The sequence below is a fragment of the Amblyomma americanum genome, chromosome 3 (assembly GCF_052857255.1).
Source record: "Amblyomma americanum isolate KBUSLIRL-KWMA chromosome 3, ASM5285725v1, whole genome shotgun sequence".
Lineage (NCBI taxonomy): Eukaryota > Metazoa > Arthropoda > Arachnida > Ixodida > Ixodidae > Amblyomma > Amblyomma americanum.
The window spans coordinates 135,013,379-135,026,009 of NC_135499.1; the positions used below are offsets into that span (position 1 = coordinate 135,013,379).

The 12,631-nt window shown below is 47.5% G+C and overlaps 1 protein-coding gene across 3 annotated transcripts in view; it reads right to left on the minus strand.

The window, feature by feature from the left end:
* Positions 1-3,806: 3,806 nt before the first annotated feature.
* The window catches only part of LOC144123332 (chitinase-3-like protein 2), a 100,161-nt gene continuing 91,336 nt past the window's right edge, over positions 3,807-12,631 (minus strand). For 2 of the 3 annotated variants that reach the window (XM_077656184.1, XM_077656185.1), the window contains exons 8-10: positions 12,459-12,581; positions 8,361-8,528; positions 3,807-3,943 (exon numbers count right to left, since the gene is read on the minus strand). In XM_077656184.1, the coding sequence (XP_077512310.1) occupies positions 3,938-3,943; positions 8,361-8,528; positions 12,459-12,581 (297 nt within the window). In that variant the 3' untranslated portion in view covers positions 3,807-3,937. The remainder of the gene's footprint in view (positions 3,944-8,360; positions 8,529-12,458; positions 12,582-12,631) is intronic. The other variant, XM_077656186.1, reaches the window with a different exon arrangement.

Sequence of the window (12,631 nt, forward strand, 5' to 3'; positions counted from 1 at the left end):
TATAAGGAAGGCTACGCGGGAAAGGGAAGAAGACCAGCCATGAGGCCTTGTGCTAGGAGCTCCTTTCTTTCTTTTATTTGGGGCTGGCTACATAGGGCTCAACCCAATGGACCTTTTTCCAGTAATGTCCTGGGGATGCGCCAAGTCTCTTCCGCCATTTTAATCGAGCACACCTGTCTGCTCAAACGAAACCAGAAACCCCACCCTACCACTGTAAAATAATTTTCTCAGAAAAGTCGATGGGGCTTAGGCGGCCCAAACCAGAAACGCTAAATTGGTGGGGTACTGCATGGCCCATTGTCTGACGCCCACATCCTTCTTTGCTGAATGGCTTCAGAGGAGTTAACTTTTTGTGCTTCGGTCCCCCGAAATTTCGCCGCGTACCTACAGAAAGTTCTGGGCTCTACTCTTTGAACGCGCAAGAACGATGCTTTCGTGTCGCTGTGTACTTTACATTCCCGGAGGGGGGAGAGAACTTTCCACCTTTTTGGGGGGGTGCTTAAGTGCTACCATCTATCGACAGAAAAAGTTCAAATCAGAGTTGTCCTGTTAAACGAAAAGTAAGGGCAACAACAGCAAAGACAATGCGAAATAAACACTGGCAGCTCGAACAATGAGAGCGCAAAAAGCTTTTCACTGAGGCCGCGTCGCCGAATCGGCGTCCCCACTCGTACGCGGCCGCTAGGCTTGCATTGTGTGTGGGGACGGAGGAATACGCGGAATACGGAATAGCCGGCCGAAGTGCCGAAGGGGAGGTGTCCCCAAGGTGTGTCAAAAGATGACTCACACTTATCTGTTCTGGCTATGGGAAACCAGCATAGGCTGTATACCCCATCCTAGCGGTCACCTGTCATTGTAAGTGAATTTTCTCAGAAAAGATTCGAGGGAGCTTAGGGGGACCCAAACTCAAAAACGTATTTTTCGTTGTGTCAGCTGTGTGGTGGGTTACTGGAAAAAGGTCCATTCTCTGACCACCACCCCTTGAGAGGGGTTATTCTTATTTCCAGCTTTGGCAGGATATACAAAGAAAGTTCTCGGCCCTACTTTGTTCGCGGAAGAACTACTATTTCCGTGAAGCGGTCAAGGGGGTGTCGCGGTAGAATTTACACACCTGGAGGGGAAATAGAAGTTCCCTCCTTTTTTGTGGTAGTTAAGTGCTGCCATCTATCGACCGAAAAAGTTCAAATCTGAGTTGTCTCGTAGCTGGTGAGCCCTCTTAAGTCTGCAGTGAAGCTCCGCCCACATTGAGGACCGGCGCACAGAATTCCTCCACGACAAAAATGTAGGCCCTTGGTAAAACTCCTCTTGTCACCTAAACAAGAAGCTAACCATGAGAAAAAAGTGATAAGCTGTAGAATTTTCATGCCTAGCTTGTTTAATTAAGTCAAATATTAAAAAGTTGATTTTGTTCACTTTTGTGACTGGCTAGCGGAGTGATACAGTACGCCGCGGACCGTGGCCCAGTGTTAACAACTGCTGTTTTTTTTAAGTTGTATCCTACTATAATTTATAGTATTTGAACACACACAGGCTCACTTGAAACCGAAAGTTTGCATCACAAACAGCGGGAAATAATATAAACATAATGCCGTCAAAACAGTTCGGCTTACTGTAAAAAAAAATGGCTGCCTGCCTCTTTCAGAAGAAAAACACCCTAAAAAAATGGCACCGAAAGAGTACCTTCCCCTTTTCACAACATAATTTTTTTTTCGGAAAACAGGAAAGCACATTATTTTTCGTTACATTTCTTATTGCGTAAATAGTTTGTGTGTAACACCTCTCCCCCTATCCTCTCTTTCTGTCCCCTCACCTCTTTCATTTCATTTCTCCATTCTGCCTGCTATCCTTTATTTCCGCGGCCCCAGCTCAGGTTCTTCAGTATCGATGGCAGATGCCGGGGCCAGGAAAAATCTTTTCCTTCCTTTTTACTGTTATTTTAATAAAACCACTTACTACTACTTTTGAAATGCATTTAACTATTTGGCGGCTTTGTGTACCATTGCTGTCCTTCGGTTAGACATTAAGTTAGGGTCACCAGTCGGCGCCCCATCCGGTCTTTTCGCGAAGCGTTCTTTTTCTGTTCTTTGCTCTTGCTTAAAAAAAAAACGTGCACAAAAACTTCAAATCACTACACACTTGTGTAAATGATAAGACAGACAGCAAAGCATGACATTATTTTATCCGAAAGAGCATATCAGGCTCTCAAGAGATCCTGAGTATGGCCGACCAGAAAGAGCTGGTCTTACAGATACGCCAGGCCGGGTGCTGTCGGAAGAAGGAGGTGAACGGAAGGGCACAAAGGTAGTGGGCAGGTGGACAGGAAAGGAGAAAATACGATGTTCAAGAGTTGCACGGTGAGATGGGCAACTGCGAGACGACCGGTCATAGCGGAGTCGAAAGAGTCGCGCTTCTCCGAAGTAAGATTTTTTTTTTGTTATTCTGCCAAGGATCCGCGGTTACATGATGCTCAGGAGTTGGTGTTGACAATTGCATGTCACTGTCTGTACGCTTTCAACAATGTTTTCATTATCTTCACGTCCACTCGTAGCACTTACGCTAATTTTCAAAGCAAGATTGCGTGCTAGGTTGCAGCTGTAGCTGTTAATGGCCCAAAGCCCGGGATCAGCGACACTGGCATTGACGCCCTCACAGCGAGGAGGGCAGAAAGCATGAGAAGGAGTGTAGGAGGAGGAGGTGAAGAGAAGACAGATGGTAGTGAATGGGGTGTTGATAATTAGTAAGTTGTGAACAATGTCAGTAAAAGTAACCGGCATCAGTAAGACAGCTATGGCCGTGTTCTCGCTAAGGCAGCATAGCTCAGTAGTCCGCAGCTGTTTTACTCCAAAAGCAGTAACCTCCACCTTACACCACCAGCAACCCGAGTCACCACCCACAAGCCCCTTGGCTTAAAGGCTGCCACCCAACCAACGACCGCCACCCTCGACTCACACTTCCCACCTACACCTTCCAGAAAAATTATGCCGTGTGTGTGAAGCCTCGACATTGAGTAAAAGCATTCAGAAGAGTAAGAGCATCAAAGGAATCATCGAAGGTAAACACAGCTGCCTTCGCAGAATCGTCGTGTCAGTTGTCTGGTCGTGCCATAATTTTTTCTTTCTTTTTGGCTCTTAAATGGACACTCAGAACGGCTCTGTCCCATTTTTTTATCTTATCAGGAATCAACGCATACCTCTTGGTGGCTATATTTATATTTGTTCGACAGCAAAAAAACGTATTCAATATTGAGAAAATTCGAGTTAAAAAGCGAACTTATCTAAATTCGAACTCGTCCCATCAGCACCGTAAAGAACTCCGTGATCACTGTTTTTAAGTGATTGGCTGCATAGCCCTGCCTCACAAATTGACGCCCAATAAACCGTACTGACGGCACTGCACTTTATTTTCGAAAAAGATAGACGGTGGCGACAGCTATCCGTCATTTCTTTACCCTTTTTTGTCTCACCACGGTTCCGCTTTCAGGAAAAATAGTCTATTTGTCATTAGAATGCGGTATCTATAAATAGAGGACAACTTAAATTTTAGTGATCTTAAAGATAAGTAAAAAGCTCAGCCGCTATGCTATTGCTCTGCATAGTTACATTTGCACATATATGCAACTCACTGTTCATATGACCTGTAAGAAACACTGCGCGACCTCATTTACTGCTGCATAACAAAAGGCTCGCCAGAGAAAAAACATGTACTTATAAAGAAGAGTGGTCAGCAGCGAACCCCAACACAAACTCTAAAAGGAACATCTTGACTTCTCCATAATTTATACCTGCGAAAGAAATGATAAAAAAATAGAAAAAGGCGCTAAATAATTTATTCGGTTTGCTACAACGAAGACTTATTGTTGCTCGGTTCCCTCCGATTCGACACCCTTATGTACTGAAGCTGACATGGCTTCTTTTCCTGTGAGATTCCTTCAATGCATTCAGTCCTGAAAACAAAGAAGTATGTCACTTTTTGTGCAGTTCACCTTACTTAAATTCATTTCGTAGAGATGCAATGATGTATAATCCCAAAATTTTTCATAATTGACAAGCCTCTATCATTTGCACTTCTGAGTACTTTTGAGTACTCTGACTGGAAGAATTTGTGTTGCCAATTACAGTCCGGGGAAGATAGAGGTGTTTTCGTCATTAAAAATGTAAATTGCGGGTTTAACGTCTCGAAGCGATGCATTAGCATGAGCGACGCTCTAGGGGCGGGCTCCAGATAAAGTAGAGTACCTGGGTTTCATTTAACTGCACCTCTATAGCGCAGCACGCGGACGCCTTTTACGTTGTAATTCTTATAATAGCTCAAGGTTTAGCCGCAAGAGGTACTAGACAAATTCAATGAGGAAGCTGTGCAACCGTGAGCAAACATTTATAGCGTAAAATCGAAGCATAAAATAATTTTTAGAGCCTCATTTTTATTACCTTGAGAACACTTTTCAGCACGAAGAATAAATCACCAGCGAGCAGCAGCAGCAGCTGGAAAACTATAGAACAAAATTCAAGCATCCGAATTTCATGTTCAAAGTCCCAAGGCATCGCTGCTCATTGATGAACGATGGTTTGGCTTATGGGGGTTTAACCTCACAAAGCGACACAGTCATTGAGAGACGCCGTAGTGAATGGCTCCGGAAATTTCGACCGCCTTGGGTTCTTTAACCTGCACTGACATCGCACAGTACACGGCGGCTCATTGATGAATGCGGGAATCCCTCAGTCGGTCTGTGCTCTAAATGTGCCTTAACAGCTGTCTCAAAATTCGATGGACATTCGGGAAGCAGAAGCAATCTCGCCAGCGTGCGCCGTAGGGAAGCACGAAACATTGGAGAAAATAACCGAGGAGAGCGCGTAGCCTCGATCGTGCTCAGTGATGCCCTCTCCACTTCAATCGAGCGGCGATGGCGCCTGGTCAGAAGAAGGAACTCAAATTTCTTGAACCCAGCCTCCACGCCTGACCAATGGCAAGGCGCCCCCGGCGCGAGAATGAGAAGGAAATTGTACAGTTCATACTGCGTGTATGCGCCCGCCTTCCTTCGCGCGAAGAACGAACAGACGTAGCGTGTGCCTTGGCATGAAGGATCTTGAGCGCTGTCAGTCCACCCGTGCCGCCGTTTAAGCTTCGGAGGAGCACGCCCGCATGACTTCCGTGTCAACACAACTCGCCAGCCACGGACTAGCGAGGCAGCGTGCACCAGCCTGAGGGACGGCTCTGTCGTGATCCTCTGGTCGTCGGACTGTCGCAGTGCCCGGTGAACAAATTGTGTTATGTTTGTTTATCTGTCTTGTGTTAGTGCACTTTAAGTACAATGTCTGTCTTGTACTGTAGTCTCTCTCGAGTGCTACTTTGCACGAGTTGCAGTGTATTGTAAATCACTTTGTTCGTGCTGGGCAGGTGATTAGAAATTACACTGTATTATATTTTTGCTCTGTGAAGTTTGATTTGTTTGTGAACATTTGGCTCCGTGCCATTCTCTGGCTTGCGACCGGCGAAAACTGGGCACAAAACGACCACCCCCTTGTCACTTGGTAGCTGGTTTCTGACCGACCTTGCTACGCCCAGTTGAGGGCATCTCCTTTGAGACCGCTATCCCCACACGCTCTAAGGTGGTCTGGGAGTGCACGCAAAAGTACGCGAAGTGGTGACAACAGCAGAGCTACTGAAGCGGTGTTCAAATCTCTCGTATTTCCTATACCCGGCTCTAGGTTTTGCAGTCGAAGGTTGGAACTGACTATCGTCTCATTTCGTGGGTGCGCTTTCCGAGCGAAGACTCAAGCTGCATGCGCGAAAGACGATAAACATCAGCTTTTACCACTTTCATGATTCTCTCTTCCTCTTGTCCATGTAACCTGGGGCCGTATTCCCAGTTTGTGTCATAATAAAAAGCGTCATGATCTGGCGCAGCGGCCACACCTGATTGGTCGAAAGACCGGAAGCGGATGTCGGTTCGGTTGTGACTGTGAGCGGCGGCAGGATGTCACTCCATTGCGGTTGCCGCAGCGCATGGTCCGCTATGTGTTTAAGATCACCGGTCCTGTTTCTTCGACTCTTTGCGCTGCATCCGAACCCCCACATCCGCTTCCGGCGTTTCGACCAATCAGGTGTGGCCGCTGCTCCAGATTATGATGCTTTTTATTATGACGCAAGCTCGGAATACCGACCCTGCTGTATTCGTTGGTTTCACGCCAGAAAAGCTGCGCTGCGAGCGCACCCCCCGTATTGGACTGATCCCGGATTCTCCTTCTCCTTCTCCCCTGCCGGTACCCTCTCAGCACGCGAGGGTATCTAAGCGCTGTTCTCAGGAATAAACGCGTTGTTCACTGCCAACCACCGTCCCCGCTGCTGCGCAGTTTGCGCGGGCTTTACTGCAGTGACGACGGGCCAGCGAACCACCCATGCGATAAAAGTTGAAGCCGAAGGCCTGCCGCAGTGTGAAGCACCGACGACAGCCATGACCAGCCTCCAGCTCCCGACCTTCGACGACGCTACAGATAAGTGGAAAGCATACCTTATTAGGGCAGAAGCATATTTTGATGCCAACAATATTTCTGGCCCAAAAAGGCAGCGAGCACTGCTTGTGGCAGCACTCAGCACGCAGACGGTTCAACTGTTAGCGGGAAGAATTGCTCCTCAAAAGCCAAATTCCCTGAATTATGACGAAGCTGTCGCAGCCTTAAATGACTGCTACGAGCCGAAGCGCCACGATATAGCAGAGAGCTATAAATTTTCACCCGTTGCCAACAAGGGCAGTCAGTGCAAGCATTCCTGGTTGAAATACGGCGTATAACAGACAACTGCAACATTGGAAATGCGCTAAGCCGAATGCTGAGGAACCGAATTGTTTGCAGCGTATACGCTACTTGAATTAACCTACGCAAAAACCTACTGTCAAAGAAAGAATTAACGTTAGAGGAGGCGGAAACAATGGCAACTGCAGCAGAAGCAGCCAACAACGATGCAAAAACATGAGTGCAGAACTGCCGACGGTGCTCAGGGTGCAAGATCGTCATCGCTCATATAAACGACGCGGCGCAAGAGTGCGGACGATGTGGAAGCACGAAGCACGATGACAACGCCTGCCGCTGGGCTAATGCACGGCGTTTTTTGCTGTAGGCGACGCGGTCACCTGGCAAAGAAATGCGGCAGAGCCTCAACAGACGTAGATGCGTCAAAGCGAACCGTGAATGTAAAGTAATTTTGGTGACGGGACATAGAACTAGCCATATAAGTGGATACTGGATCTCCGCTACGCGTCATATCACGGCAAGTTTACGACCGACACCGCGCATTAGTGGCCGCGCTTATAATCAGCACGAGTAAAACTGTCATATTACACGGGACAACCGCCGGTGCTTGGGGAACTCGAACTTTCGATGCGGTACAAAGATGTGTCCGTATCCTGTCCACTTATGGTGCTTGATTTCTTAAGACCAGGCCTGTGGGCCCGCGATTTGATTGCGGCGCTTGGCAAGATGGGTGTTCCAGTTGGAGACCTGACTGCGCCAAACTCTACAAGGGAAGCGAACCCAGGCGACCACATGGTGAAAAGATAACTCTCCGAGTATGAGGACTTTTTGACAGATCGGGCGCTCATCAAAAGACCACCAGCCAGCTTAAGCTCCAGAAAATAGCGATACCTAATTTGTGTAAGGCCTGATCACTTCCTTACGCCCTCCGCGACAAGGTCGCTCGTGAAATTGATCGGTTAGTGTCGCGTGGGGTCTTATCCCCAGTGCAACATTCAAAGGATATGCGGCGACTATAAAGTAACGCTTAACCCTTCATGTGATGCGGAGCATTACCCACTTCCAGTGGTTGAGGATATATTCGCAAGCTTAAATGGCGGTGAATACTTCAGCACCTTGGATTTTATGGACGCATACAACCGAGTGCCCCTTGACGAAGCGTCACGTGAACTGTGCGTCATCAACACTCACCGCGGACTGTTCCGTTACAACCGACTTCCGTTTGGCATAGCTTCTGCCCCGCTAATTATCAAAGGAAGATTTACGCAGTACTCACCGGGCTGCCAGGCGTCCAAGCCTACCTTGACGACGTGTTAGTGTCGGAAGGCAAATGTGATAACGAAGAGCGGCTCAAGAAAGTGTTGGAACGGTTTAGAGAGCATGGGGTTAAGCTTAGGGTCGACAAGCACTACATGCCTTAGAGTGTTAGGTTTTGCCTTTCCTTGTCAAACTGATTGCACGCACAAAGCATAAGGTCTCTTATTGCCTGTACAAACACTTGGCCCTGTACGAACAATGGCCATTACGAGGACGTAAACAGCCGCGGTCCAACACCCCCTCTGCATACTTTTATCCACCCTTTGTATCCTCTAAATCACTCGCACTTGGTCGTACCTCGTTCGCCGCTCGCCGGATGTTGAAGGGATTGTAGTGCTTCAAGATATTGTGGCACACCGTGACGATCGGGTAGCGCTCACTCTGCCTGCAGTTTCCGGCGTAGTCGTCTTCGTCCACCGTCCATACGAAGACGCCAGCCCACGACCGGCCTCTGAACCACCTCACCTGCGAGAAGGCCAGTCAAACCAGACTGGCAGGTTGTTATACTCCGCGGCAACTTTTCCTGGCAGTGTAGCTACGAAGGTAAACACCCTTCTCTTCCTACACAGCAGTAATTAGTTTTCCCTTGAAACATATTATTTCACCAATATTTCCTACTTGAGACTTATTTCTACCTCAACTGCTAACGTTCAAAGTTTAAGTTCAAGTAAAAAATAGTTTATTACAGCAAATTCGCTAGGCACGTCTAGTTTCAAGAAGCTTTCATAGGTGGAACCCATAGAGTTTCTTACTATTAACTGGAGGGAAAGCTGGCGGCGCTGCGCCTGAGCCACCATGCATGGGCGCTCAAAGCATCATGGGGCGATGAGCCACTTGGTGCGGGACAGTTGATTTGATTTTTTTTTCAGGGCCACAGAGTGGCGTTGCTGAGATGTCCCATTCTGTATACACGGCACGTCCCGCGCGCAGACAACTTCGGCGTAAAAGTAGTGCGCAAAAGCCATATTATCGAAAACGCAAGAGCACGCGACGCCAATAAAAGGTATCTGTTTACCGAAATGTTGTGAAAAAACCTCTTAAAGTGTTCATGCGACAACATTTCTTTAAACATATATTTTTTTAAAAAGTGCGCCTGCAAAGGACGAAATATTGGCTTTTGTGGTTTGCAATACTTGGCCAATAGGAGAGCAAGCCATCGCTTATTTTGGGCAAACTCTACATTTACATGCTTCTCTGCTCATTTGTTGCAATTTATAGACAAGATATTGAATGTTAGAACATTCTTGATTATTGAACAACGTTTTTTTCATTGTTTTTTGGCAAAAAGTTGTGGTTCTGCAGTCTGTAGCTCTCCGCCCCGTGATGCTTAGAGCGCCCATGGTGGCTGAGGTAGTTTCAAGCAACCTCCATGAAAACTTCCATAGGTGGGGCGCCAGCTTTCCCGCTAGTTAATAGTAAGAAATCATATGGGTGGAACCAGCTGCCCAAGCGACAGAGCGAATGTACCGCGGTGAGGACAACGCGCCAGGTGGCCAGGTGGCCAGGCGCTCCGCGGCCGAACCACTTGGCGCAATGACATAGTGACCGACGCTGCGCCCGTGCAGCCTTCCCTTCATTGCCAAACGAGCTGTTGCGTAGTATATTGCAATACGGGTCGTTAACAGTTTTCTGGCATCGCCTTGAAGGGGCTACTGCCTCGCCTCGATCATACAAGTGCTTCGCCTGGAACAGACAAGTTTAAAGGCGACAGCGTTGAGGCTCCCGTTGGGCAGAAAAACCGGTGTCGTCGGTGGTGTCATCGTAGTCGGTGGTGGAGTTGTGAGCGAAAAATCAGGTTGCCCCCCTGCCGCCTAGATCACGTGCCTTGTGACGTCATCACAGCTTGCCCACTGTTGCAGGTGGCAACTTGCTCAACGTACTGTGAGCAAACTCCACCGGGGCAAGTGGCAGTTCATGATTGATCGTGAGAGCATGGTCGGGAAATTTCGTCACTGTGCCTTCGATATCTACCTCTAAATTAGAATTTGGTAGAACGTGGTACTTTTACACTCGATTTATGAAACAAACTATTTAGATAAATCTATAAACTCTTAAAATAGAGGAAGGCATTTTTTGAAATTGCGAAGGCATGAGGAAGGCAAAAACACAGTATAGTGTAATAATGATCGGAGGACTTCAGTGTGCCAAGGTATTCAAGCAGAAGGCAGGGTAACGAGCTGTGGGTGACTAATAATAATTGGTTTTTAGGGAAAGGAAATGGCGCAGTATCTGTCTCATATATCGTTGGACACCTGAACCGCGCCGTAAGGGACGGGATAAAAGAGGAAGTGAAAGAAGAAAGGAAGAGAGAGGTGCCGTAGTGGAGGGCTCCGGAATAATTTCGACCACCTGGGGATCTTTAACGTGCACTGACATCGCACAGCACACGGGCGCCTTAGCGTTTTTCCTCCATAAAAACGCAGCCGCCGCGGTCGGGTTCGAACCCGGGAACTCCGGATCAGTAGTCGAGCGCCCTAACCACTGAGCCACCGCGGCGGGGCCTGTAGGTGACTCCTGAATATATTCTGAGAATAAAAAGGTGTGTTATTAGTAGAGTCCATTGATACAAAATAATTCGCGGATGTGCTTGAAACAGCCACCTGCCGGGGCAGTGGTGCATCGCTTAACCTGTGTATCACTGTGCCAGGAGTGGTATGAGGAATAACATGCGATCTACGAATGTAAAGTGGAGAATGACGAATTCCGTATAATATGCGCATTAACCCATTAACACTATCGCGTCATGCGTTTAAGGCGGGGCTTAGGGGTCCCTCCACTTTTTTGTTTTGTTTTTTGTCGTCCTTGTTTCCCAGCATGAACACTTGTGCCGTCAGGAAGAGCGCCATGTTATTTCCGCCGGCACATCTTGAGAACACGTAGACTTCAGGCTTTGGTAACGTTGCGTGGGGTGAAGTACAAAATGTAGCGAGGAGTATTAAACTCGGAAGGAGAACGGAGGCTATCGATTAAGCCGCTGCAAAATCAAAACTTTCTGTGAGCCACTTCAACATCGCGTTTGTTTAAAGGCGATGCAGTCATCTTTGGCTGTGGACTAAATCGCGCTAACGAGTAGGTTGAATGACAGATCACGAAATGTCTAGTAGACTGCGGGCTAGGGCAATCTGATTAGTGATTTTGATTTTTTTCTTGCGAAATTTTTTCTCATTCTTTTTTTTCTGTTACATGCATTTCAGCGAAAAAAAACGTACAGATTAAGGCGTTCGCGAAGCCTGCTTTTCGGGAATGTTCTTACTGACGTTACTTTCATCGGTGCAAGAACGGAAGACGCGCATAGGGTTCGACCATGCCAGGATTTTCAGCACGATAGCAAACGCTATAGATTAATAAAAAATTTTGACACCTGTGGACGTCGGTATCGATAGCTGTATCGTACATCTGAGATGTACAGAATATTTCTTGAAAATCGACTTGAACCCGAATTCTACCCGAAAACTGGCCCTCAAGGACGTGACGACCAACGCTGATTCGTGATGTAAGGCTGGCGATGAACGCACAGTCACTCAAAACAATTGTAATCTGGCGTCCACGTCATAGCTCCGTTGTGTGAGCGCCTGCTCCGCGGTTCTCTCTTCTTTCTGACGACTGGGTAGAGAATGCGGCGCCACTTCTATTGCTCGCAGTGCCATCGCAACATGTATCAGTGAATAATCGCAGCTGTAAGCGGCAAACGGCTTATAGACTCTGCAGACTCTGCACACTGCAGACTGCACTCTGCACACTCTGCAGACCAGCTAAGTAAGTTTCTGGGGATCACACTTTCTTCAACTAGTAACCCCGCAGCGAAGTGGCGAAGCCCGTAGACAGCGCGACAAGCCAGTCGCTAACATAACATTGGCTCTTACCGGCAAAAGTGCGCACTCTTATGTGATGTACTGTCACCAGAAATGAGTTGTACATCTGGGGTCACTTCCTGACAACTGCCGCGTGATTTGTAGTTTAAACTGATTGAGTGACCTGAGAGCGTACTTCAGTAGCTATTAGTACATTGAAATAAGGCGCTGCTTATTCAACGTTAGCTTCCTTGACCGATATTCTGCTTCCGTTCTAGTCTTGCTATTCCGCTCAAGAGCCCGTGGAACGACCTCATTAGAAAGTATAAAGAAATGCGTCTGTTGGCAGTTTGTAATAAAGCATAATTTCCAACATGTCAGAGAAACAGCTTCAGGATTGCGGAAAGCTGTCATTGCGCAGATGAATGCTATAGTCTACGTCCAAATTTTCTTATTACTAATGTCATCATCACACGACGTCATGAAGTGCAGAGTCTACTGCTGTAGAGACCCGTTTAATAAACCTCCTGCGCTTATGCTCTCGGCCATGGTAACCTTAGCTTCGGTCTGATAACAAAAGTTGAAAAAAAGCAGGCTTACGCACCTTGACGTCGACGCTCTGTTTGTCGTCGTAGCTGACCCACTGGTCCTTGTGTGTGATGTAGGGTGTCGCTGCGTAGGATGTCCAAACCCGCTTCCATCCCATATATCCGGCTCGCCGACATGTCTGAAATCAGACCACTAGAGATATAGGGATGCATATGGCGGTTTCATACC